This window comes from Diadema antillarum, unplaced genomic scaffold, assembly GCF_040938485.1.
Source record: "Diadema antillarum isolate AM-2024a unplaced genomic scaffold, OU_Dant_1.0 scf00000115, whole genome shotgun sequence".
Lineage (NCBI taxonomy): Eukaryota > Metazoa > Echinodermata > Echinoidea > Diadematoida > Diadematidae > Diadema > Diadema antillarum.
The window spans coordinates 3,044,022-3,067,634 of NW_027271004.1; the positions used below are offsets into that span (position 1 = coordinate 3,044,022).

Sequence of the window (23,613 nt, forward strand, 5' to 3'; positions counted from 1 at the left end):
GCAACTGCAACTAACTGTGACTCAGAGCAGAGCAGAGTGAATCCAAACTTGGAAACTGCAAAATGTCGACTCTACGGCACTCTTTAAGCCTGGAAGAAGCTATGGAACTCATTCAGAGTTACGAAAAAGATGCAAAGTCGAAGTTTGCTGTAACTAGTCACAGTAATTATTGTGAAAATGGAGAATTTGGTCAACCTGTTGGTATGTATGTACAGACTTATACCATGTCCATGTATACTGTAGCCCCACACGTTATTATTTGTGTTAGATATGGATTTGGTGTTCATTCCTCAGATAAGTCAAAGCTTGCAAAGCCTCGTCCTTGGCTTGAAAGCAGGTTCTAACAAGGAAAACAAAATGGAAGTGAATGTAAATTTATAGAGCAAGCCTTAAGGCCTAGCTAGACGTCTAATTTACTAGTCGTTCAATTCATAGTCCTGCTGTTTACTAACTTGATAGAGACCTCTGAAAAATAAATTCATATTTCCATAGATTTATCTAATGTAAACTTAGATTCTATCGACTATAGGGTCTAGAGGCTCTAGACCCTATAGAATCTAAGTTTACATTGATAAATTTATGGAAATATGCATTTATTTTTCAAGTAAATCAATATGCTTGATAACTTAAGAAGCATGCTCCTCTTTCTTGAAAGTGAATTATTTCCATCAATTAATTCAAAGAGCAAATTTGACTAATTTGAATTATCATTCATGGACATCAGAGTTTTACATATCAAGCATCAGATCATCAGATGGAGTCAAAACAGTTTGTCCTTCAATGCTTTTAGGGCCTTTATTTACTAGTACTGAAAAAAAAAGTTTCCATGTACCGGTACATTAACTAATTCATTCTTGTCTTCTTCATGAACTGGATTACAGCTAATGTAGTAATGAGAGCAGGAACAATTCTAAACTTATTCACCCATGCATAGACATCTCGTTGTTTTTTTACACAGGCAGGTCTTCAACTCTGCTACAGATTGAAGAGATTAGATGTAAAGTTAAGTTTGACTGAGTGTTGTGGTATTTCATATTCTTGCAGGTCCTGAAGAGCTCCTGAAGCACAAAGTGGCGTTTGAAGAACTCCCTCTTAGTGGCACCCCTCACATCGTGTTAGGAATCAAGACGCTGTCATGCCAGCATGGTCCAAAACAGAAGCGTGACATGAGCAAGTCCGAGGTGATCCTGGATATTACGTAAATCGTGTTTTTGGTGTCAGCCTCCACCTCATAGTGGTGTAGCAAGCGTCATATCATGGCGCCATCGTCTGCATCAGTGTCATTGTCATCTTTTGTGTGGAAGGAATCATTTAAGTGGTCCAGCTCTCATGATATGTGTCATTTCCATTAAGTATTGGATACATGTGAAGTTTCCTTCCAATCTTCATATGTCACAAGTAGAAGTAAAGCACTCATTTCTGAGTACCAAGGTTCACTGTTGAGAGTTGAGTCATATCGTATCGAAATTGTGTTTGTTTTATGTTTATTTTAGTTTTTGAAAGATCTTGGCCATGGATAAAGGGAGTTCAGAGATTGATTTATCAACCACCACCCCAACCCCCTCTGCAAACTCCATGGGGAAATAGAGAAGTATCGTGTATTTTCTGCTTGTGTAGTCAGTGAGTGTAAAAAGAAAATATGGAAGCCACCTTCTGTACACGTTATAAGATTATATCCTCATACTTTAGGCATTGAAGAGAATTGCACACACTTATTCTGAATTGAGTTTTGAATTTTGTCCATTTGAATGTACATTTGGATCTACACTGCATGCTACCAAACATGTGGTGAAACAAATTTTGTGTGATGACATTCATGTGGTCAAGTAAAGGCAGATAGTTGGCCATCATACCTGGTGTCATTATTTCTAAGCATTTAAATGTATGGCAACATTTTGTCTCCTTTTTTTTCTGGTATAGATTTCTGCAAATGAAGAGCATTCAGAAAAGCAGAATTCATGGAACAGCAAGAAGTTTGGCTGTGGCTCCAACATAACCCTTCACAATGCTTGGGTGTTCCCTGAATACAAGGTAAAGTAAAACATTGCCATTCCTGCTGTGGGTTTATTCTCATCTTCAAGGCACTGGCTTGATGAAATAGAAGGAAACTCTTCCTTGCATCCATGAAGATGTTTAACTATGGGTACCTCAATTTAAGTAACAACCTTGTCTTCTTTGAATCCATCAGGGACAGATATTATGATTTTTAACTTCAGCAATTTGATGATTTTTGAGTAGCATTTCTTAAGATTCCTGGCATGGTCAAAACTCTCAAGAGCTAAGAATACATCAAGGTTTAGTGGAATTTATTTTCCCCTTATGAGGTTGGCTCTGTGACTCTGATTAAGGCAGTGTTAACAGGAGAATGCAGTTTAGTTCAGGAAAGAAATTCCATCACTTGCTGCAAGACCATTAGCCAGTCACACCATAGTGGTGTGATATCTTTATACCTGTTCTAGTGTTGACCATGGTGTAGGAATATGACTATGTGTTTTACAGTTAATTGCACAGCAAAATCCAAACTCTGCATTGTAGGGAAAATACTTTGCAAGCTGCTGGTTGCATGAGATTTGAAGCTCAGGAAATGGTGAAGATGACCGGAAGGTCGACATTAATTTAGGACAGAGAAGTGTCCACTTACACCGTACTCTAACTTCTGAGTTATATTCTCGTCATTACCGCTACAGATGCCCAGTGACACCGTCCAGAACAGAAAGAAGATGTCCAAAAAGATCAGAGCTCAGCTGGAAGCCGGGAGGCCGTGTGGGGAGTTCCGGTTCTATGTGAACCTTCCAGACCCACAATCTCTCCCCAAACACTTCAAGGAACAGGTATGGATCACAATTTTTTTCATAGACATTGCAGAGCTTCGGTATTCAACTATTTTTTTGGCAACACGACACATATAGTTCTTTTCATACATAGGAAATCAGACATAAAAAGCATTTGAAAATTCCACATTATGTCTGTATGCTGGCATTCATTTCACAGTTTTGCACGTGAATGCACTGAAAATGGAAGAGTGGAAGGATGGGGAAAATTTATGTTGGGGTGAACAATTTTTTAGGTGAAGATGTACAGCTACATAAAAGCACTACCAGAAATACAAGGGCAATAATACTTGATAGTTGAAATGCACAAACATTACATCTGTTGAAAAAAAAAAGGAATAAATTTAATGAACAAGGGTGTGCTAAGAAGACAGGCTTTCTTACAACTTTGTAGTTGCTTTCTAAAAAATTCTCTAAATTGAAAAAGTAAAAAAAAAAGCTTCTTGAACATTCATTAGCAAATATTTGTAGCAGTATATCATCTTCCAAGTTTTCCTGTTTGCTGGAAATGTAGCACGATGTGGTACTTTGAATGAAAATTAATCTTTTTTTTTGTGTGTGTAATAAAGTTCAGGTACAAAGTTCAAAGCTTGGTTGCTACAATGTACTTTATGTGATTGCTTGTAGTAGCTTCATTTGCTCATGAACTCTCTGTGTGTGTAATTCTTTGTGTTTCAGGCAACGGAATGGAAGTCATGGAAAGAAGAGAGTAAGTGTTGTCATCCATATTTAAAACATGTCAGTATAAATCTACGAAAGTTCTGAAAATGCAGAATGACTTGTCATCAGGGCAGTAATTTTCACTTCTGATAGTCAGGGTAAGGGGAAATGATGCTGGGAGAGGGTAAGGTCTCCAAAGGAATCTAGCTGAAGGAAAATAAGTAAATTTGGTATAATCATCAAGGTGAAAATGTTCCTATCCCGTTGATATCAACTACATCCGTACATTATTTGATATTTGGTCTCATTAATTCCAACAGCTGCATGTTAGGTTTTAGTATACTTCGATGATAATCTTGAGAGAATATGACACAAATATAATTATGCCTCCGCCAACGAAGTGGCCGGAGGCATTATGTTTTCGGGTCGTCCGTCCGTCCGTCCGTCCGTCCGTACGTCCCTTTTTGTTTTTGTCGATATCTCAAGAACTGTGGAGTGGTTTTACATCAACCTTGGTATGAGGGTATATCCTGGGGGGATAATACTTTGTTTGGATCTTATGGTCACGGGGTCAAAGGTCAAAGGTCACAGATTATTTTGTGAAAAAAAAGGTTGAAAATTCATGTTTTTCTCCATATCTCGCAAATGGTTCAAGGTATCTTCATGGAACTTAGTATATATGCTTGTTCCAATGGGCAGTGATTATCTAGGGAAGTTGGGGGTCATGGTTCAAAGGTCAGGGGGGGTCAAAGGTCAAGGTCAACTCCTCAAAATATCACTACTTTCCTTAGATTTATGCAATGCCTGAAGGTTTTGTTTTTTTTTAACTTGATGTATACATGTATTACCCAATATATATTCTGTGGGAAGTTTCTTGCCAAAAGTTCAAAGGTCAAAAGGTCAAAGGTCAAGTGAAAGTGCTGAATTGCACTTTTTCCTCCATATCTCAAAAGTAACTCAAGGTATCATTATGAAACTTACATATTTATGCATGTTCAACCTAACAGTGATTCTCTTTGGAACTGTGAGGTCAAAGGTCAAAGGCCATGTTTAGATAATGCTATTTTCCCATTTGATACTGAAATTATACTTTTTCTCAATACCTTGAAAATTACTCAATGCATAAACTTATAAAAGGGTCAAAAGTCAAGTAAAAATCATCAGTTCCCCAAATACCTGCACTCTGACATTTTAATCATTCATCCAATTGAACCCAGTTCTAGGAAAGTGAACATTCAGCACATTTGTGTCAAACCTGTCATTTTAATATTTTGCCAGTTGTGTGAAACTGTCATCACACATTGTCAAGACATTGTACTATAGACCTATTAGGAGAACCATGCATTATGGCGGAGGCATATCAGTCGCCGTAGCGATATATCTAGTTTCTTTTATATTTCTTTCACAATCTGGAAGTAATAATTCTTCATGCATGGTCCACATTCCCTTATAGTCAAAGAGAAGAAGAAGAAAAAGCGTGAGAAGAAATTGCTCAAGCTGCTCGAACAACAGAGGGCGATGTCTGAGGAGCAGAATTCGTCAATGGAAGCAAATGATGTGGAAAACGACAGCAAGCAAAATGATCAAGGTAAGACATAGCGGTGCCATTTTTTTTTTTTTTTTTTTTTTTGTGGTAGTGGTAGTAGTGTTGTAATCAAAGACCATGCCATTGGAAGAATCCATGTTGTTTTCTGTCTTATCTTTGTGTACTCTATCAAGCACTTCTTAATCAGATAGGGAGCATTTTTTTTTTGGGGGGGGGGAGGGGTGGAGAGGACAAACCCAAGCATTGCTTTTAAATTACAGTGAATGTCATGTGAAATTGTTGTTTAATTATTTCTAGAGAAGTGTGGGAAAGAATGCTAGATAATAGAAAGTGGGTCCTTTGCAGAAAATGTTTGAAATAAGTATAAAGTCTGCAGTAGTGCAGTGATCAGCATAACTATTGGACCAAACAAGAAAGAACTGCAGCAAGTAAAAAAAAAAAAGGTTGTGTTTTATTTTGTTCTTTTTTTTAGAAAAAAATAATCCTGATGAATACTGATTGTTCATTGCTTGGCATTCTAGTAAGTTTCAAGACAAAGACAACACATAAAAGTACTTACGGACAGAAGCAACCTGCATGAATTACTAATGAGAATGAAGGGATTTAAAGGATAAGTTCACCTTCATAGACGTGTGGATTGAGTGAATGCCGCAATATTAGGAAAAAACATCAGTGAGAGTTTGAGGAAAATGGGACAATCTGTTCAAAAGTTATGAATTTTAGAAATCTCTGCTCAGTCACGGCTGGATGAAAAGACTACTATAGCTTGTAATGTCACATGTGTACAACGATAAAGAAAGAATAAAGAAAATTCAACATATTTCCATTTTTCTCGCATAACAAAAGAACACTCAACTTCTCTCTTTTAGAAGGCAGGGGGAATAATATAACCCTTAACATACGTCAGTAACAAGTCAAAGAAATGTGCACTTTATTCAAAAAGTAAAGTTTTGTGAAATTCTCTTTTTATTTTCGTTATATCATTGTATGCATATGACATCATACACTGTAGTAGTCTTCTCATCCAGCAGTGACTGTGCAGATACCTAAAAAATTCATAACTTTTGAACGGATTGTCCGATTTTCCTCAAACTTTCACTGATGTGTTCTACTAATACTGCTGCATTCTCTCAATCCTCATGTGTATGAAGGTGGACTTGTCCTTTAATTAATGTAAGAGAAGAAGCATATATTCATAGTGAATTCATGACATTTCCGGTATCACTCAACCCAGCTGTATTGTATCCATCTAAGGAGGGGAATGGTCTAGCTTTCCACAAGACGTGACCTAGCTTTCCACAAGACGTGACCTTGATCTATTTGGGGAGGGGAGGTTTGTGCATTTGTTACCATCACCTTTTGGATAGTCTCTATCTTGTCTTTGTTTGACTTGAGTGATTGCATCAAGATTGTAATTTTAACGTTACCATCCTTTTGTAAAAAAGGAAACACTTTAATCTCGTCTCGTCAAATTGTCACAGGGAGACCGTGGACCATTTCTGTTGCTCTGCCTGGCTCCATCTTGGACAATGCCCAGTCCCCCGAGCTTCGCACGTACCTTGCCGGTCAGGTGAGTGCACCCCTGTGCTGTGCAAATCATAGAAATTTGGATGCAGGTTGACCCGTAATATTTTCAGGAGCAAATAATGATGATGACAGTAGAGTCCGTGGTAAGGACAATAAACGCATGCTTTTTGCTGGTTTTGCAGTAGCCCCAAGGTTTCTTGCCAGTCATGGAATTGGGAAAAGGGAAACTTAATATCAATAGAAGTGATTTTATAAAGAAAATAAACAAGCTGTGCCCGTACTCTTGAAAACTGAAGGAGAGCATACCCCAAGGGTTTCAATATTGAAACCACAAATGCACAACGTAAGGCCAAAATGAAAAGACACTTTAGGAACCATTTACATCACACATCTTTTTATTGTTGGAATTTCAAGAAACATGCTACCTAACCCCCCCCCCAAAAAAAAAAAAAAAAAGAGAGAAAAAAAAATAATAATAATGATAATAACAAATAAATAAATAAATAAGAAATGATAATGATAATTAAAAACAGTGGAAGATTTTGAAATATGATTGATGTTATTGTGTAGTTTTGGTTTGATTTAGTCGTGTAAATCGTCAGAAAACTCTGTATTGGATGTTCTGTTTTCTTGATGCCTTGATAGATAGCCAGAGCTCTTGTCGTCTTCAACGTCGATGAGGTCATCATCTTTGATGAATCTGGCTCACCTGCAAGGTATTTGTGTGATCCATTTATCCTTTAGTCAAGCTCGGTCATTCATGACATCATTGCTAGTTTTCTCTTATCCCATTATTTATGATACTATGACATAGCAGTTTGTTGTCAAACCAAATCATATTTATAGTTCTCACAGATAACCCATGAGGAAATCTAATGCAATTAACTTCTGTATATTTTTGTGCTTGTTATTAACATTTATTTTGAAATGTAAAATCATGTCAGCATTTAACACATTAAAGATCTTGAAATTCATTGTGAAGTTTTTGCATTGCTTCAGCAATTTTACTCTGCTTCACTCTATGCAGAACAGAGCTATGTAGTGGAGATTCTGTTCTGCACAGTATTATTAACAATTGGTGGAGTGTATGCTCAGTTGTTTAGACATTGATAGATCGTGTGTCCTTGAAAAGATACATTTGAAAATGCAACCATGTCTACTTACTTACACTGCCTGTACAAGAGGCCTGAAGTAAAATATTTACTGTGATCAGGTCTCCAGACTGATTTTTCTTCACCCTGTGTGGATGCTAAATAAAGCTACTCCGTCGTAAGCCTTTCTCTTCACAACATAATGGCATCATGTACACAACACAACATAACATAACATAATGGCATCATGGTCTTTGTGGCGTGTAATTGCATCCTTTCTGATGGATTTTTCAATTCAATTTTCAATTCAATAGTTTATTTATTTCCATCATCACAAAGAAAAGAAAAGAAAAATGTGACATAATCCAAAGTGATACAATTTTGTTTCATTTCTCTTACACTCGTCTGATAAAGGATTTTTTTCAATACAATATAAAGTATATTATACACGAATGATGTCGTAAAAAAGAAACAATGCACTTTGTCATGGCAACAAAAATAGTAAATAATCACAATGATGGAAAACAGTGTTCCACTAAAAAAGCCACGCTTGTAAAACGTGGAACACTGGAACAAAACAACAACAGCACCAATTTGTTATACCAATAAGACATATTCATTTTAAATTCTTCTATATACTGTTGTACATTTTGCTCATTGATATAATGATGTTGATACTATAAACAATACTTACTAGGATTTTAAGATGCAAACGTATAAACTATATAACATATCACATTTGTGGCACCGACACTATGGGGCCAGGTGTGCCAGGAAAATTGAACGGAAAGGAAGATATGCAATCGGCCACAAAAAACATAACGACAACAACAACAATAACACAATACACAGAAATAACAGAATTTGAGGAAATGCACTCAGACAGATACTGGACAACGAAGAATGAGGAAAAAGGAGCAGGGAAGAATAGAGAAGGAAAAGGAGAGGGATGGAAAAGGTCTGTGGACACACTACAAAATCTCAAGGAAAAGTGAAACATGACGGGTTTTTTCATTGAACAGTATTATCTGGTATATTTAGAAAACAAATATTTTTTGAGTTTATACTTAAATGTAATTAACTTCACAGATACTTTTAGATCATTATCTAAGCTATTCCAAAATCTGGGTCCGGTATAAACAAATGTATTTTGAGTGTGTACAGTTCTAACTAAGGGAAGATGAAATTCTTTAGATTGTCTCGTGAGATAATTATGTATGTGGCTGTTATGGTGAAATAAAGAATAAAATATTTTGGGTAGATGATTGCAGTTGTAATTAAACATAAATTGACCAAGTTGAAACAAATACAACTCTTTTATTTTCAGAATTTTGTGCTCGAGGAAAAGCTTGTCAGTATGTGCTCGGATATGAAGGTTAAAAACGATTCTGAGCGCCATCTTTTGCAGAAGAAAAAGTTTATCTAACAATGTCGAATATGTATTCCCCCAAGCAAGAATTCCGTAATTCAAGTACGGCAATACCAAACTTGAATAAAGCGTAATCAAAGCCGAAGAAGGAAGATAATATTTCAATCTATTCATTATGCCTATGTTACGTGCAATTACTTTACAAATATTGTTTATGTGACACTTCCATGATAACTTATTATCAACACAAACACCTAAGAATTTAATAGACGAAACCTCTTCTAGGGGAGTAGTGTCAAATATAACATTACCTGGTAATCTATCTAAAGAATTACTGAAAAACATATACTTTGTCTTCTCAATATTCAGTGACAATTTATTTGCATATATCCATTGTGAGACATTCTTCAATTCATAATTCACTGTACTAATTAAAGTATTAGGGTCAGGGTGGGAATAAAAAAGATTGGAATCATCTGCGAATAATATGAAAGAGAGTTTATCTGAAGATCTATAAAAATCATTAATGTAAACTATAAATAACAGTGGGCCTAACAAACTTCCTTGCGGAACACCACATTCTATTTTCTTCATAGAAGAATCAAAACTGTTCACATGTACATATTGAAATCTGTCAGATAAATAACTCGTAAACCATTGCAAGGCTTTTCCGTGAATACCATAATGGGATAACTTAGAGAGAAGCATACCGTGATTAATCGTATCAAAAGCCTTTGAAAAGTCCAGGAAGATGCCTATTGTATGCGAAAATGTATCAAGTGCATGTGTAATCTTTTCCACAAAGGTAAGTAAAGCGTGGGTGGTGTTGTGATTTTCTCTGAATCCAAATTGAAAATTCGTAAATATATTTTTATCTCCTTCCTCTTTTTCAGTCAGAATACGGACGGTGTCTTCAGTGGCGTGGGGAAGAAGGGCAATGCCAATGTCCAGCTGGCTCGTCTCCTCCAGTACTTAGAGTGTCCTCAGTAAGTTTTTTTTTTTCCTTTTTTGAGTGTGTATGTGTGTGTGTATATGTATGTATGTATGCATGTATGTATGTATGCTTCACCAGGACCTAGGGTCTTGAGATTTTTGGTGTGTCTTTTCCCCACATTGCTATTGTTCCCCAATTAGTACATGTGCCAGGTTCTCCTCTCATTCATTGGAACAGATGTGCTGAAGGTCTTAGGCAATTAATATTTATTGCATTATGTTATTATTTATTTCTGTTGCATCATATTTGTCTATCTGTGGGACTGTTGCATTTCATATGGGCGTGGTGTCGTCTAAATTTACATGACGGTAGTTCCTACTCTTAACTCCAGAGTTCAAGTCTTGTGCATGGACTTGAGCTGTTCTGTGGAGTATGCTGGTTTGACTTCTTTATGCTTCATTATTTCACATTTAGGAGGAAGCAGTTTAGAATTTGCCACAGAATTGGGTCAACATTCAGAAAATGCCTGTGTCGAATTTTCACTTGATCACAAGTTCTAGTGGCATAAGTTTCTTGATCAACCCTCAGGCTTTGTTTCATCAACAATGACAGTGTGTCATGTCTTCGAACTGACTGACAAATTTCCCTTCGTCAAGGTAAATAAGCACCAATTATGAAAGTGTCTAAGTAGTAGTCATGCTTAAAGGTCATGGACATACATGCTCAGGTTAGACACAAACAAACAATTTCCTGAATACTTGACAGGCATCTTATCCACTAGATGACAGAGCTTCAGCCCAACAGCCAGTGCTGGTTCTAATTCTTATTTCATTGATTTAGATAATGTCACATGTACAAGAAAATAAAAGACTTTAACACTCAACAGTCAACAGTAAAATCTGTTGTTGACAAACTTGAATTACATTTCCTGCCTTGTCTTTCATTGAAGCAATGTTTCAATCAGGTCTCTTATTAATGGCAGTTCCATGTGAGGATTTTGTGTCGCTTCATATCGACTCTGTTTTTATTTCCAGATATCTGCGCAAGAGCTTCTTCCCCAGACATTCAGACTTGCAATACGCAGGTAAGCCTGCCTGGACTTCTAGACAGAAATTTTCAATACCTGCAGAGTAGGCATTGACATGGTGTAGCTGTATTAGAAAAAGCTGCTTACATGATACATGATTATTATGATGTTGTGCATAGGTTCGTACTTCAAGACAAAGATTTTCTGAACTGAAGCTTTCCAATATTGTTTTTCTTCTTACCGTAACACACACCTGTCCAGTTGATGTTGCCATGGTAATCTAGGAAAGCAGCACCTCCAAATTTAAATGGTTTGCCAAACTATTTCCAAGTGACAAGTCTAATTTAAAAGGAGGTTGGGGTGTCACATGTCCATCCAAGCCTTGGAACCATGTTTCTCAATCAGTCAGCATTCTTTTTTTTATTAGTCAGTATTGGTATAGTGTGTTTTGACATTGTCAGAATAAGTATCTGCTAGACTTTCACCAAGTTGTTTCAAGAATTATCCCAATTTTTCCCTTCCTCTCTTTTATCAACAAACTCAGGTCTGTTGAACCCCCTGGACAGCCCCCACCACGTGAGGGCGACAGAGGATGTAGCATACAGGGAGGGGATAGTGGTGGACAGGCCGGTGGCCAAGGGCAGAGGGTCACTCGTCAATGTCGGTCTGCTGAAGGTCAGTTTAAGTGACCAAGACTCTCAGCAAACATTACCCATTTTCTTTCTCTGACTGTTGTAGATAGTACCCTGTTACACCATCCCAAGTTCTAAAACCTATAAATACCAATAAATGTAGATCCTATTTGATATTTTCTTTTTGTCTCCCAAAGTAGAATGTTGGGGTTTGATAATGAGAGTAATCTGTTTCTCTTGAGATACTGAAATCCAGAGTTTACTGGGCAGAACACATCGCAAGGATATTCATAGTTTATAATTGTACTTAAGTGTTTGTTGTGTCATATTGATGGCTATTCCTCACGTAGTCAGCCCCTATCACAAAGCTGGCAATGATTATTATTGTTTTTTGTTTTGTTTTTTAATATGTAAGGTTTTTTTTATGTGATCAAAATTAAGAAAATGTGGTTTCATTCTTACATTTTTCAAACCAAGATATAAACTTTGTCTTCATTGTTTGTTTTGTGTGTGTGTGTGTGTGTGTGTGTGTGTGTGTTTTTTATTGTTCATGAGTATGCATTATGATATGCAGGGGTTGCCTGTTCTGCAATTATTCTCTTTTCTTCTTAAAATTGTGCTTGTTCTGATTAATTAATTGGTGAAGAAAATCAGCCAGGAATTTGCAAACATCACACAATCAAAGCAAGTCAGTGTCAATCAGTCGACATAAAAATCACCTTGATAAGGAACAATTCAACATAGGCAGATGTCATACTTCTTTAAACTGGTCATTACGGCAAATGGTTACCTTTTCATATTTTGTGATGAGAGTGGCATTTGTGAGATGGCTGTGAAATGCACATCAATCATTATATCTTTCTCTCACTCTGCCAAACTCTTTCTCTCCATCTCTCACTCTCTTGTCTTTGTGTTTTACAGGAAGTCTACATTGACAGGAAGCTTCAGCCGGGGTTAAGGGTCACAGTTCAGATGAACAAGGCTAAAGGTATGTGTTTCCAGCTTTGAATCGTGGCATAGAGGTAATGATAACTCAAGAACATATACAACCTTTCTGTAAGCTATGCGACATACTATTGTACTGTAGAAGGCATAAAAAATATGATGTTCAAAAAGGGTGATGTTTGAAGGTCTTTGCAAAAACAAATTTGACAAATTTTAATGGTCACTGAAATCCACTACCAATATGTTTATTTAAGACATCTCAGAATTCATAAAAGTCATAAAAAATTAGGGCATACCTCAGGATTTTACTTTACAATACTGTCATATGTACCTGTTGTGTAGATGTGTAGCAAACTGAGCTGTGAACTTCTTTACACCATGTTTGTCCCCATGTTCAGAGTCAGGGATTGGCATCTATGGAGTTGTTTGAAAGTGACTCTACTATTTTATGTGATAATCCTCCTTTTTTCTACTTCTTTTTCTTCTGCATGTATTCACAAGGTTCCCAAATGAGGGCCCCGTGTAAAGTGGTCTCTCCTTCCGCACCCCGGATCCAGTCTGGCCTCTACTGGGGCTACACAGTGAGGTTGGCCTCCAGCCTCGGGGCTGTTTTCACTGGTTGCCCGTTTTCCGATGGGGGCTACGACCTTACCATCGGCACCTCTGAGCGTGGGGCAAACATCGACGACGCTGCATTGCCAGAATTCAAGTGAGTCAGATAAGATTATTTATCAGGTTTTCAAACCCACTGTATGTTTACTCCAGTAGCACTCTTTCAAACATTACTTTTTATTTTGTATATTTCTGCCATGTTTAAATGGTCTTATTGTTTTTATTTTCCGAGATGAATTTCTTGTGTTTTTGATTTTGAGGAATCAAAATATGAAATAGTACTTCACATGGCAATAAAAAAATTCCATGCTTCTATTTTTTAATTAGTCTCATGTTAGGTAAAATGCAAGAACATTTCTAATTTTACAGTAGTGGCAATGCTTGTGATTCTTCCTTGGGGGAATAAGACCATAGTTGATCTTTTATTTACTTCTTTACAAGGTAGTAAAAGTTGTATTCCTTCTCAATTTTTGGACATACAACAGTTTCCCTCTACTATAATGATTTGGATTAGGATCATCATATCAGGTTTACTATTGTCAAACTCGCCTAAAAAGTCAAGAAAGTTGCTAAGTCAAGGAAGAATTCTACCGGGATGGGTGTAAACTTGCATTGATTTTATTGTGTTTGTCTTAGCCTCCAGTCTCTTTGGATTAAACCAGTAATGACAAGGTTGAATGTATTTTCTGCTTTGATTCCCTGAGGTTGTTGCAGGATGATGTAGTAGGGTTTTCTGTGGGGAGTAGATATGCTTGTCCCTCACAGACATATGTTTTGACAGCCAGGATTTACACTCACTGCAGTATCTGTAGTCTCCAAGAGTAAAGATTTGGCTGCAGCTAATTTTTTAGGCTTTCATGATGTGGGAAACCCAGTGTGAAATATGCTTTATCCACCATTTCTTTTGCAATGGTTTTATTCTCGCGAGCATCGCTTTCATTAGTCAGCTGTCTTTCGCGAAATTCACCATGCAGCGAAATATTGCCTTCCATGACATAGATGTAATGTACATCATCTCGAAGGGAGTAGATTGCTATTCTTAAAAAGGGAAAATACTAATTTGTCATTTTGTTACAGTGGTTCTCGCTCACAGAATTAACCACATGCAAACTGCCTTACAACTTCTAAATTGGGAAATATGATGCCGCAAAATATATGACAAATGAAGCACACTGAACCATGATTAAGTGTTAAGTTAATTGCACTCTACTATCTCTCGCTATCCTGACATCACCTGATGCGTCCTGCAGACATGCAATCGTGGTGTTTGGAGGAGTTCAGGGTCTGGAGTTTAGCCTAGAGGTGGACCAGGCTCTGCTAGTCTCAGATCCCAGCCTCCTGTTCGACCTCTACCTTAACACTTGCCCAAATCAGGGGAGCAGGACAATACGCACTGAGGCGAGTGGTGTACATTAATCTTTCTGTCACAACTTTCACATCAAGCCTCCTTGACATGGCTAGACCACTAGATCACTAGACTACTAGATCATAAATATATGTGTCTATTTCCAACTACTGCAGGTTTTAAAGTTTCCTTGCTTGATCCCTTTTGTCAAGCCCTAGTTAGCTGGTATCATCTATATTTTGTGTCATGGTACATCATTTTATTATTTTTATTTCATTACTTTTCTTCCTCTTACATGTGTTGTAACTGCAGTTCACTGTGAATTGTTACCTAATGACACTGATTCTGCAAATAGTGAGATCTATTTTCCAAATATTTGCTGTTACTTCTTTGCTAATGTTTTAAACATATCATCATCATCACCATCATCATCATCTGCAGCAGTAGTGGTAGTAGTTATAAGTGTAGTAATTAATAGTAGTGCTCGTAGTATACATACGATGAGTATCACTATCATGACATTATTCTCAAAGAAAATCTCTCTGTGTTTTACGTTTGCGCAGGAAGCCATTTTAATCACCATGTCTGCTCTCCGACCTAAGCTGCTCTCGGTCCAGGCCGTTGGCAGGTAACGATCAATTCAAGTGGAGATGTAAAGGTCTTGTGGTCAAGCGGACTGCGTACTGTGCTGTCAGTGTTGAGGTCCAGGGTTGGACTCCCTGCCACAGCACAGCACATGTGCCCTCGAGCAGAACTCGTTATCCAGGATGCTCCTCTTCTCTAACCAGATGTGTTACTCCAGTTCTGGTAGGAAGCAGAACATGGGTGTGGTTGGATTAACCCTTTCCTTGTCATGGACTTCAGACAGTGTGTACAATGCTGTGGGGTCTTCTATGCCAATTGGCACTCAAAGCACATGGAGCATGAAAGAAATCAGGTGTTGACCCCCTGAAAAGTGGAAGCCTGGCTGGAAAACATCTCAGGGAGTGGAATGAGTGCACTGTGGATGTTGGTGTGATTGTCAACCGTAATACAAGACTTTAATGTGTCCCTGGCAATGGTGGACTGCTAATAATGGCAGGGTCATTGGGGAGAGCAATTGTAATACTGTCAAGCCTGCTCTGGGAAGATAAAAGAAAATGATGTGCAAGTACAGTACTCTCCGCATAATTGGGTATCGTTTAAACGGGTACTCCGTTTAATTGGGTAGTTATATCAAAATCAGTTCCAATGCACATTAAAATTACCTGATAATCGGGTTGCCTCTCTGCATAAATGGGTAAATAATTTTCTTGTCATCTAATTTCTACCCACATTTTATCGCAGATATATATCACTTTAAGAAACCATGGATGTCAAATTCTCCACGGCTAATCACATTCTCTGTTTAATTTGCAAGAAGACCGATCACTTGGGGAGTGATTAAACATGAAAACACGTGTACCATCAGTACACGTACAGACTTGCCAGACGTAAACGAACATTACACATGTAGCTGACACTCACAATAGACAGACAGGAGTTGAACACACTTGCCCTCCTCCCTTGCTCCCCAACAATATTCACAATACGAGAAGTTTGCAACGAAAATCAGGCCGTACACCAGCTCCATAATTTTGCTTTTCCCCAGTCACTTCTCGAGATCACCATTTTGTCCTTAAAAAGAGTGTAAATTATTGCTCGTGACTGAGCAAGTGTAAGGTATATATAATGGGCCGTTCAAGCATGCGTGCTTAGGATATAGTGTAGGTGTTTGGTGTAGTGTACAATACATGTACATACACATTGTGTGTGTCAATTGTGAATGAAACGTGTTCTTCTGTTAATCGGGTACTCCGCTTAATAATCGGGTAAGAAACGCTCTGCCCCGAGCCTGCCCGATAATGCGGAGAGTACTGTATCTCAATGAATACTGTTTGGAACCTCTCCAATGTTTAATCTGTAACTGTCAACAGTTCTCCTGATTTGAAGCGTCGGTCCTCCTAGAACAGTATCTGGTATTTGTCAGGAAAGCACATCAGGGAGTACCATTCACTGCTCGTGTTGTTTGAATATGACTTAAATTTCAAAACCAGTGCACCTATATAAGTGCAAAATATGATCAGGGAATTTTAATTGAAGACTTTAAAATTTTTCTGACCCAACATTAGTAGTGGGATAAGGAAGAGGGATGCCTTTGCCACATCTAATTTAGTAATTTGTTATCTGAATGATATGAATTTTAAAGGATGGTGATGATACAGATGACTACTGTTATAACAATGTCCTGGGGACCAGCAGTTTTCTTTTTGTTATATCAAAATTTGTTAATATCCAAATGAATAAAATATGTAAAGGTATATAGATGATAATTTTGGGACATGAATTTTTACTTTGTTGTAAAGAAATTTCATCATAACCATGTTCATTATAACAGGAGCACAACACTGTATTCTTATTTCAAAATAAATACTTTTGTAATGCTGCAAAAATCAAATAGATGAAATTAAATTCTGTGTTTGTTTATATTTGAATGAGTTTCATTTTGTTGCATTTGTGATGAGAAAGTGTGGAGTTAACAAGTGGACAGTATAAACTTGTAATGAGTAGTAGTAGCAGTCTTTGAGTGAAAGAGAAGCTGATCATATGTAGTAGTTGGTGTCTGGCTAGGGTGATCCATGACAAGAGTATGGAATGCTTCCTAGTCAAGTTTTAAGTGGTGGTAGAAGAACATTGCAGCCCTCTCAAAGTAACAGTGCATGCCTGTCTGTGAAGGTGGCAGTGAAAAGGGTTGTTTTTAAATTAGTTAAAGAATGTCATGTTGAGACATTCATTCATTGTTTTATCAAAAGTTCTTCACTGACTACACACTCACAAATCAAATTGTCATAATATTGTCCTCTTCCACTTTAGTTGAGAGCTTGAGATGTCTTCGATGAGCTCTCTCTCTGAAAAATCAAAAGCCTTCATCTTGTCAGTCTTGTCCTTTTTCCTCCTTGAAGTCGAGCTTTCCATTTCATTTGGCATCAGTATCACCCGAGATGTTGTGCAAAGAGAAACTTTAGCCCACATTCAAGATAACTTAAATGAAAAGAGTGAAATCAGACAAAAGTACAAGTTTCATTGAATGTAGATCCCCCCCCCCCCCCCCCCCCCCCCCCCCGCTCAAGAAAAAGAAGAAGAAGAAGAAGAAGAAAAGACGACATACAGGCTAAGAAATAAGTTAAGTAAATGCTTGAAAATAATGCCTGAGTCACATATTAAAATCCTAAGAATTCAAGTTGAAGCCAATACATTTTCTTTTCTTTTTAGGAAAAAAGAAATGGTTGTAAAATTTGGAAACATCTCAGAAGTGATAATCGATTTGTATTTCCAGAAGTATTGAGAGGCCTTTATGTCATGATTTTATGACTGCAAAGGGCAAATTAAAATGCAAATCAAAGCAGTGTGATTTCTTTTTTTCCTTCAACATGTTTTGCATGCATCATTTGTTTTATAGATTCTTCTTTTAAGGTCTGCAGAGGTTTGCAGATCTGCCTACACAGCATCTTCAACTATGGTTTCTCATGACATATGCAGAGATGCCAACCAATGTGATTTTATAGTATTTGGTACGATAGGCAGAGTGAAATTCGATATTACGATATCGCCTCTTGAAAGTACGACTTGTCATCTTTCGAATAAAAGAAAAAAAAATGAAGCCATTATAAACTGCAGAAAAGTGCTTCATCACCTGGAGAGATGTACTACTAAATTCCCACAACCCCTACAAAAACATTGGATGACGAGTCTAGATGAGTGGTCAATTTTCTCATCAATGTTGATGAAGTAGGGGACATTTTACTTGCCTGTTCTTACCATGAAAACACTTCTTTTCTAACATTTTACTGGCCCAGGGCCAACAGGCTTGTGGTGGTATCAAGATTTCATGAAAATCTGATATTCCTCTGAAAAATCTGATTTTTCTTTGTTGTTGTTGATATTCCATCTGGGTTTTTTTTTTCTTAATGTCAAGAATTTGGCATCTCTGCATTTTAAGCTTGTGCAGATTCAACATTATATTGAAAGGTCATGGCCATGAACATGTTTTACAGAACAGTGTAGGTCAGACACCAGTTGAAAATTAGCAGTGAGTAGAACAAAGCCAGTAGTATGAAACAAAATTACATCATTTGCGTGTATGACTGCTACAAAGGTTGGCAGTCAAGTCTCCAGGGAATTCAAAGGTGATTGACAATCATCATGATTATGTGTTCATTGTGTGACTGAAAGATGCTTTTCCAATAAATACCAGAACCTAAGAAGAAGATTCGGGGCATAACAAGAGGTTAAAAGGAGAATAGAGTACCGAAGTGGACATGTTGCGGTCTTTTGTTACTAGCAGCTTGGGTTGGAACCAGGTTTATGCATGCACACTCGGGCCAGGTGAGGTCGTTTGGAACCAGTTTCCATGGTGATGAATGGCTATGACATCACACTTAGGTGCTCTTTAAAGGGATAGTATTGGTGGAGGTGAGGATTGGGCTTTTATCTTTTTGCGAGATACCAAGAAACCACTTAGGAAATAGTACAGAGCATACCATTCTAAGAGGAATTCAAAGTTTATTTGATGGAAATTGGTTTTGGAATGGCTGAGACACCCAAAAACAAACTAAAACAAAGGGATCGTAATAAAAGGTGGGTTCCATCTTTTATTAGGATTGCTCTGTTTTGGTTATCTTTCACATTTCATAAGAGGTTTCTCATTATCTTACCAAAAAATGTTAGAAACCTGAAGCTAGATCTCAACCAAAACTGTATGATCCAAGACAGTGATGACTGATGACACTCAGAAGAAGAGGACAAAGAGGACGACAGTCGTCTATTTCACAAATCAGAGAATTAAATGAAGGAGAAAACGTTTCAGTGATGCCTTGTTTCCATCTCTTCTAAAAAAATCATAGACTGATGGCTCCATAAATCAGTAGAATAATGCATCTTCCATGTTTCCATCTCTCTTTGAAAATCAGCAACTAACAGCTCGATAAATTTTTAGTACATGTACATGTATAAGACAATTATTGACTCGCGACAAAAAGAAAAAGACTGGGTGTATTCGGTGTCAAACAGAGAAGAAATCCGACTTTTATTATTCGAATTGCTTTGTGAACGCAGCACGTATTCGGAAGAGCGCCATCTATCGAAATCTCGTGGCCGAGCTTGTTCCGCGTACGCATTATTCATTGGCAGATAGCCAAGCTACTACGATTTCTTGGAACTGCGATGTAAACAGTACTAGTGGCTCAGTGGATCATTCCCTGATTCCAAGAGAGCCTAACATACTAGTACACGGTTTCTCTTTCCCAGAAGTGTTGACGATTTCCCGTATATGTTGAGTTCCAGCTCGATGTTGTCATTGTCGAGAGTTGCTAAATATTGCATAATTATATATATATATGTATTTTTTTTTCTTTTAGGAACGTTGGCTTCATGTTTTCACAGATTTATTGCTTCTCCTCTAAATAAGAAATGGCGTTCGGAAGAATTGTGTCGTTCTCGCGAATGTCATGCCATCACAGTGGTAACGGGGAAAGTGAAACCTGATGATTGAACCACCTGTCATGGAATGTATGTGTATGTGTATGTGTATGTGTGTGTGTGTGTGTGTGTGTGTGTGTGTGTGTTTGACATCATAACGACCATCTTTCTCATTCCAGATAATACATGAGACAAATTTGTCATGGAGGGGGGGGGGGGGTGGGGGTTGCAGGTTAGCAATTTTGCTTAGACAGAATGAAAGAAAAAAATTACAAAATCCTTAGAGGAACAACTGGACACCTTTTTTCAAATAATATTTATTCACTTCCAATTAGTAATACAAGAAACATCAATTCACTCTGGTATAATTGTACAAAGATGAAAAAAATAATATCTTGAAAGATAACTGAAATAATTACACATTTAAATGTTTCAATATAAGAAATAACATGACAATAGTAGGCCTACATCAATTGCAGAAGGAAAAAAATGGAAGTATATCATATCTAAAGTAAAATTAATCCCCTAAAACAATTTCAAAAATTAAATTACACCCCATTGCAGACGCGTGACAATTTTACACACACACACACACACACACACACACACACACACACAAACAAACAAACACAGAGGTACGAAACCTTAAGCTAGTAATACTCCTCAGCCTTGCCATGTAGTGTAGTACATGTAGGCATAGATGAGTGCGGATAGTTCGCCAGTGACGAAATTATGATTTTGGTACGGTCAACATGACCTTTACACAACACTTCTCATGCATTGCACAAGCAAACGACCCGTCGCTCGAGGCAGCGCGACGCCGCCCCGTGTTCGTATCACAAAACAGCGCTCGCCAATGAGTCATTTTCGGAGTCGTGAATAATCGTCACGAATTATCCTCCACGTAATAATGATGCGGAAATTTCAGCCATCGCGACAAAGATAGGCGAGTCTTTGTTATTCTTTTTTTTTTCCGGCTAATAAATTGCAAAATCATCCGCCAATAATTAATATTATGTGTATCGAATGGATTGGCCCTACACGAATAAACATTTTGCTGTGTTTTGAGAATTAAAAAACAAACAAACGTGAAAGTAGTGTTGGAATATTCTTCGAAGGTATTCATAATGGATACAAGACGATATTCGTTTATGGTAAAAATAACATACAACGGCTGATATATTAGGCTTGAATGGCTTTGATGTGATTGACGACTGTAGGAATCATGCTGTAGGTATTTCGACCAACCCTCATCGGGTGTTACAGTAGCCTTTCCTATTTCACGGGCTAACCAGAAAATTCGGGGTCAAATTCTGCGAATACTTCCCTGGCTGATTATGGCAACACAAACAAGCTCTAACGTGCACAGACAAATCGCAACTCGTAGTGCGCGAATAATGAAATGAGGGGATATACTAGTACACCGAGGGGAAAAAAATCCAAGCCCCCAAATACGGTGTGCGAGAAATTCGTCCCTAGTTATGCACGAAAATTGACCTTCTGACGTTTACTTCTGGATGCGAGTAAAATGCGAACCACCCTTAGCGACGTGCGTAGTGTGTTGAGTGTGTACGCTGTGTTTATTAATGATACAATGACGTTGCCTCGTGGAAATTCCAAGAGCCCGACACAAAGGATTAGTGACGTCACTGTGAATGATCATAAACGACTCATCCAAGGGTGGCTCTGATTGGTCAATATCGCGATGACTAGGGCGTACACGTGTTCCTTCTCATGCCTATTTTTAGTATGCAAGCTTGCGATTGGTCGAGTAATTGATTGAATGACGTCAAGCCGGACGTTGAATATATACACCTCGTGAGTAACGGTTAGCTTTCATTCATTACGCTTCCACGCTTTGCAAGACGCGGGACCTACACGCCGTACCTAACACACTGCGGAATATCAATCTGAACTGTGATTTGGAATACTTTTCCAATTCTAAACCGCTATAACTTGCTACGGTCTACCGCTGCTTTACTCTCTTGCTGAGGAATAAATCGTAACCTGGAAAATAATATGGAGGCGCAGAAGCTTATCACCTTGTCTATCAACAAAATCGCTGGCTCGCGCCGGCAACGTGGCGGGATCAATCTACGCAAAAACCTGCTTGTAGCTTCTGTGCTACACTCGGCTAGAATCCATTACTACGAGGAAATGTGCAATAGAATGCCTGGACATATCGCTCTCGAGCAGAGTTCCTCGGAACCTGAAATGGACGAGGACGATTGCACAGACTCTGACTGGGATAACGACGATGAAAGCGACGAGTCGGGTGCTGAGTACGCTGGGGAACTGGACACGGAGGAGAACAATGAAACCGCGGGAAACTCTTCCTGCGAGAGTGAGACCGTCGCCGTCAGCCGTGTGGTCGTTGAGCCAGCTGAGAGTGCGAGTGCTGCCTCGGACAAGGAAAATATCCACCCCAGCGGACACTGTGCTAGCGAAAACGCCGGGCATTTGCTATCATCAGACAATCATTCGTGTCATAGCACGGACTCCGATCGTGTCGCTCTCGGCAACGTCACCGCCATCAGCCAGAACTCGAGCGTCGAAACTTGTACGACGACGACCTGTCTGACCGTGCCGAGTGTGAAGAGAAAGAGGACGGAAACCGAGGAGGCCTGCGAAGCGATTATTCCGAAACGCGCCAAAGTCGACTCGCAGTGTCAGACGTCAGCTCCGGAGCGATCGACCAGCTCGATTTCATCGCTAGTGGACATTTTCAAAGCTGGTTTCCACGGACTTGCTGGCGAGTCGAGTGGGAAGTTGTCGTCGTACGATGTCGAAAAGGAGTCGTCCTCCCCGTCGTCTGGTGCATCGTATACCACGCTTACGAGTCGACCCTTCGAAACATTACAGACAGCCGTTATAGCAGCATGTTAGTTCGTCGGATTATCCCTTCACTGCCAAAGACAATTTGATTTTGAATACTGACTGTTGAACATTATGTGTGCCAGCCATTATCATGGACTATTACTGAACTTGATATATATTTTTGGAATACCCTTTTGATTCCAGCGAGTTGCGGAAGAAACGGATTTCTTAATCTTTCTATTGGAAATATTTAAGAGTTTGGAACGAAGGCTTTCATCTACAGACTCTAAATCCATGCCTAACGTTAATTGTTTTCACATGTGTTTTATGACGATTGTAAGATCGCAACGTGGAAAGTGAATGAAAGTTTTGTCATACGTGATACTGGATAGTGTAAAGAGATTGTTAATAGAGATTGTTATCCACATGTATTGTTGCCTGTTTTTTCGATGATAGCTCAACGTAACACCTTAGTCATAAAAATCGGGTAAAGAGAAACTTGAAAAGGAAAGAACAAAAAATCCCTGCCCAGCTATACTACAGCTTGCTTACGCAAGTCGATACCGGGGCCTCGATCTATCACGCCTTACTAGCTACGTTGATTGTTCACGATTTCCATTGATTGTTATCAGTGTGACAAGCCCAGACAAGGTCCTAGCATCTTTTGTTCCAGTTGTGGACTTTAGCCCTTTACTACTCAGGCGTGGCTGTATTCAGAATTTCGGGTAACCTGTGTGTGAACAAAGGCGGGTTACGTGTATGCCAGCATTTCACGCACTCT

The 23,613-nt window shown here is 38.4% G+C and overlaps 2 protein-coding genes across 2 annotated transcripts; both read left to right on the forward strand.

Moving 5' to 3' along the window:
- The first annotated feature begins 87 nt into the window (after positions 1-87).
- LOC139719845 (putative methyltransferase C9orf114 homolog) lies at positions 88-15,151 on the forward strand. Its single transcript, XM_071631229.1, has 15 exons — positions 88-201; positions 1,045-1,181; positions 1,921-2,031; positions 2,688-2,831; positions 3,510-3,540; positions 4,945-5,079; positions 6,519-6,607; positions 7,210-7,280; positions 9,918-10,010; positions 10,993-11,042; positions 11,530-11,660; positions 12,539-12,605; positions 13,064-13,271; positions 14,425-14,572; positions 15,083-15,151. Exons 1-15 carry the CDS (start codon positions 102-104, stop codon positions 15,149-15,151), a joined length of 1,584 nt encoding a protein of 527 aa, XP_071487330.1. The 5' UTR covers positions 88-101.
- Positions 15,152-21,877: 6,726 nt separating this feature from the next.
- Positions 21,878-23,048, forward strand: LOC139719815 (uncharacterized). The gene has a single exon (XM_071631202.1). The coding sequence runs from the start codon at positions 22,035-22,037 to the stop codon at positions 22,899-22,901; it is 867 nt and encodes a 288-aa protein (XP_071487303.1). The 5' UTR covers positions 21,878-22,034; the 3' UTR covers positions 22,902-23,048.
- Positions 23,049-23,613: the final 565 nt, after the last annotated feature.

What these genes read in the sequence shown, in the direction of transcription:
- LOC139719815 (XM_071631202.1), top strand. Translation starts at nt 22,035, where the DNA reads ATGGAGGCGCAGAAGCTTATCACCTTGTCTATCAACAAAATCGCTGGC.
- LOC139719845 (XM_071631229.1), top strand. Translation starts at nt 102, where the DNA reads ATGGAACTCATTCAGAGTTACGAAAAAGATGCAAAGTCGAAGTTTGCT. An exon ending in GGGTGTTCCCTGAATACAAG is followed by an intron (nt 2,032 to 2,687) that starts GTAAAGTAAAAC and finishes TTACCGCTACAG; the next exon opens with ATGCCCAGTGACACCGTCCA. An exon ending in GAAGTCATGGAAAGAAGAGA is followed by an intron (nt 3,541 to 4,944) that starts GTAAGTGTTGTC and finishes ATTCCCTTATAG; the next exon opens with TCAAAGAGAAGAAGAAGAAA.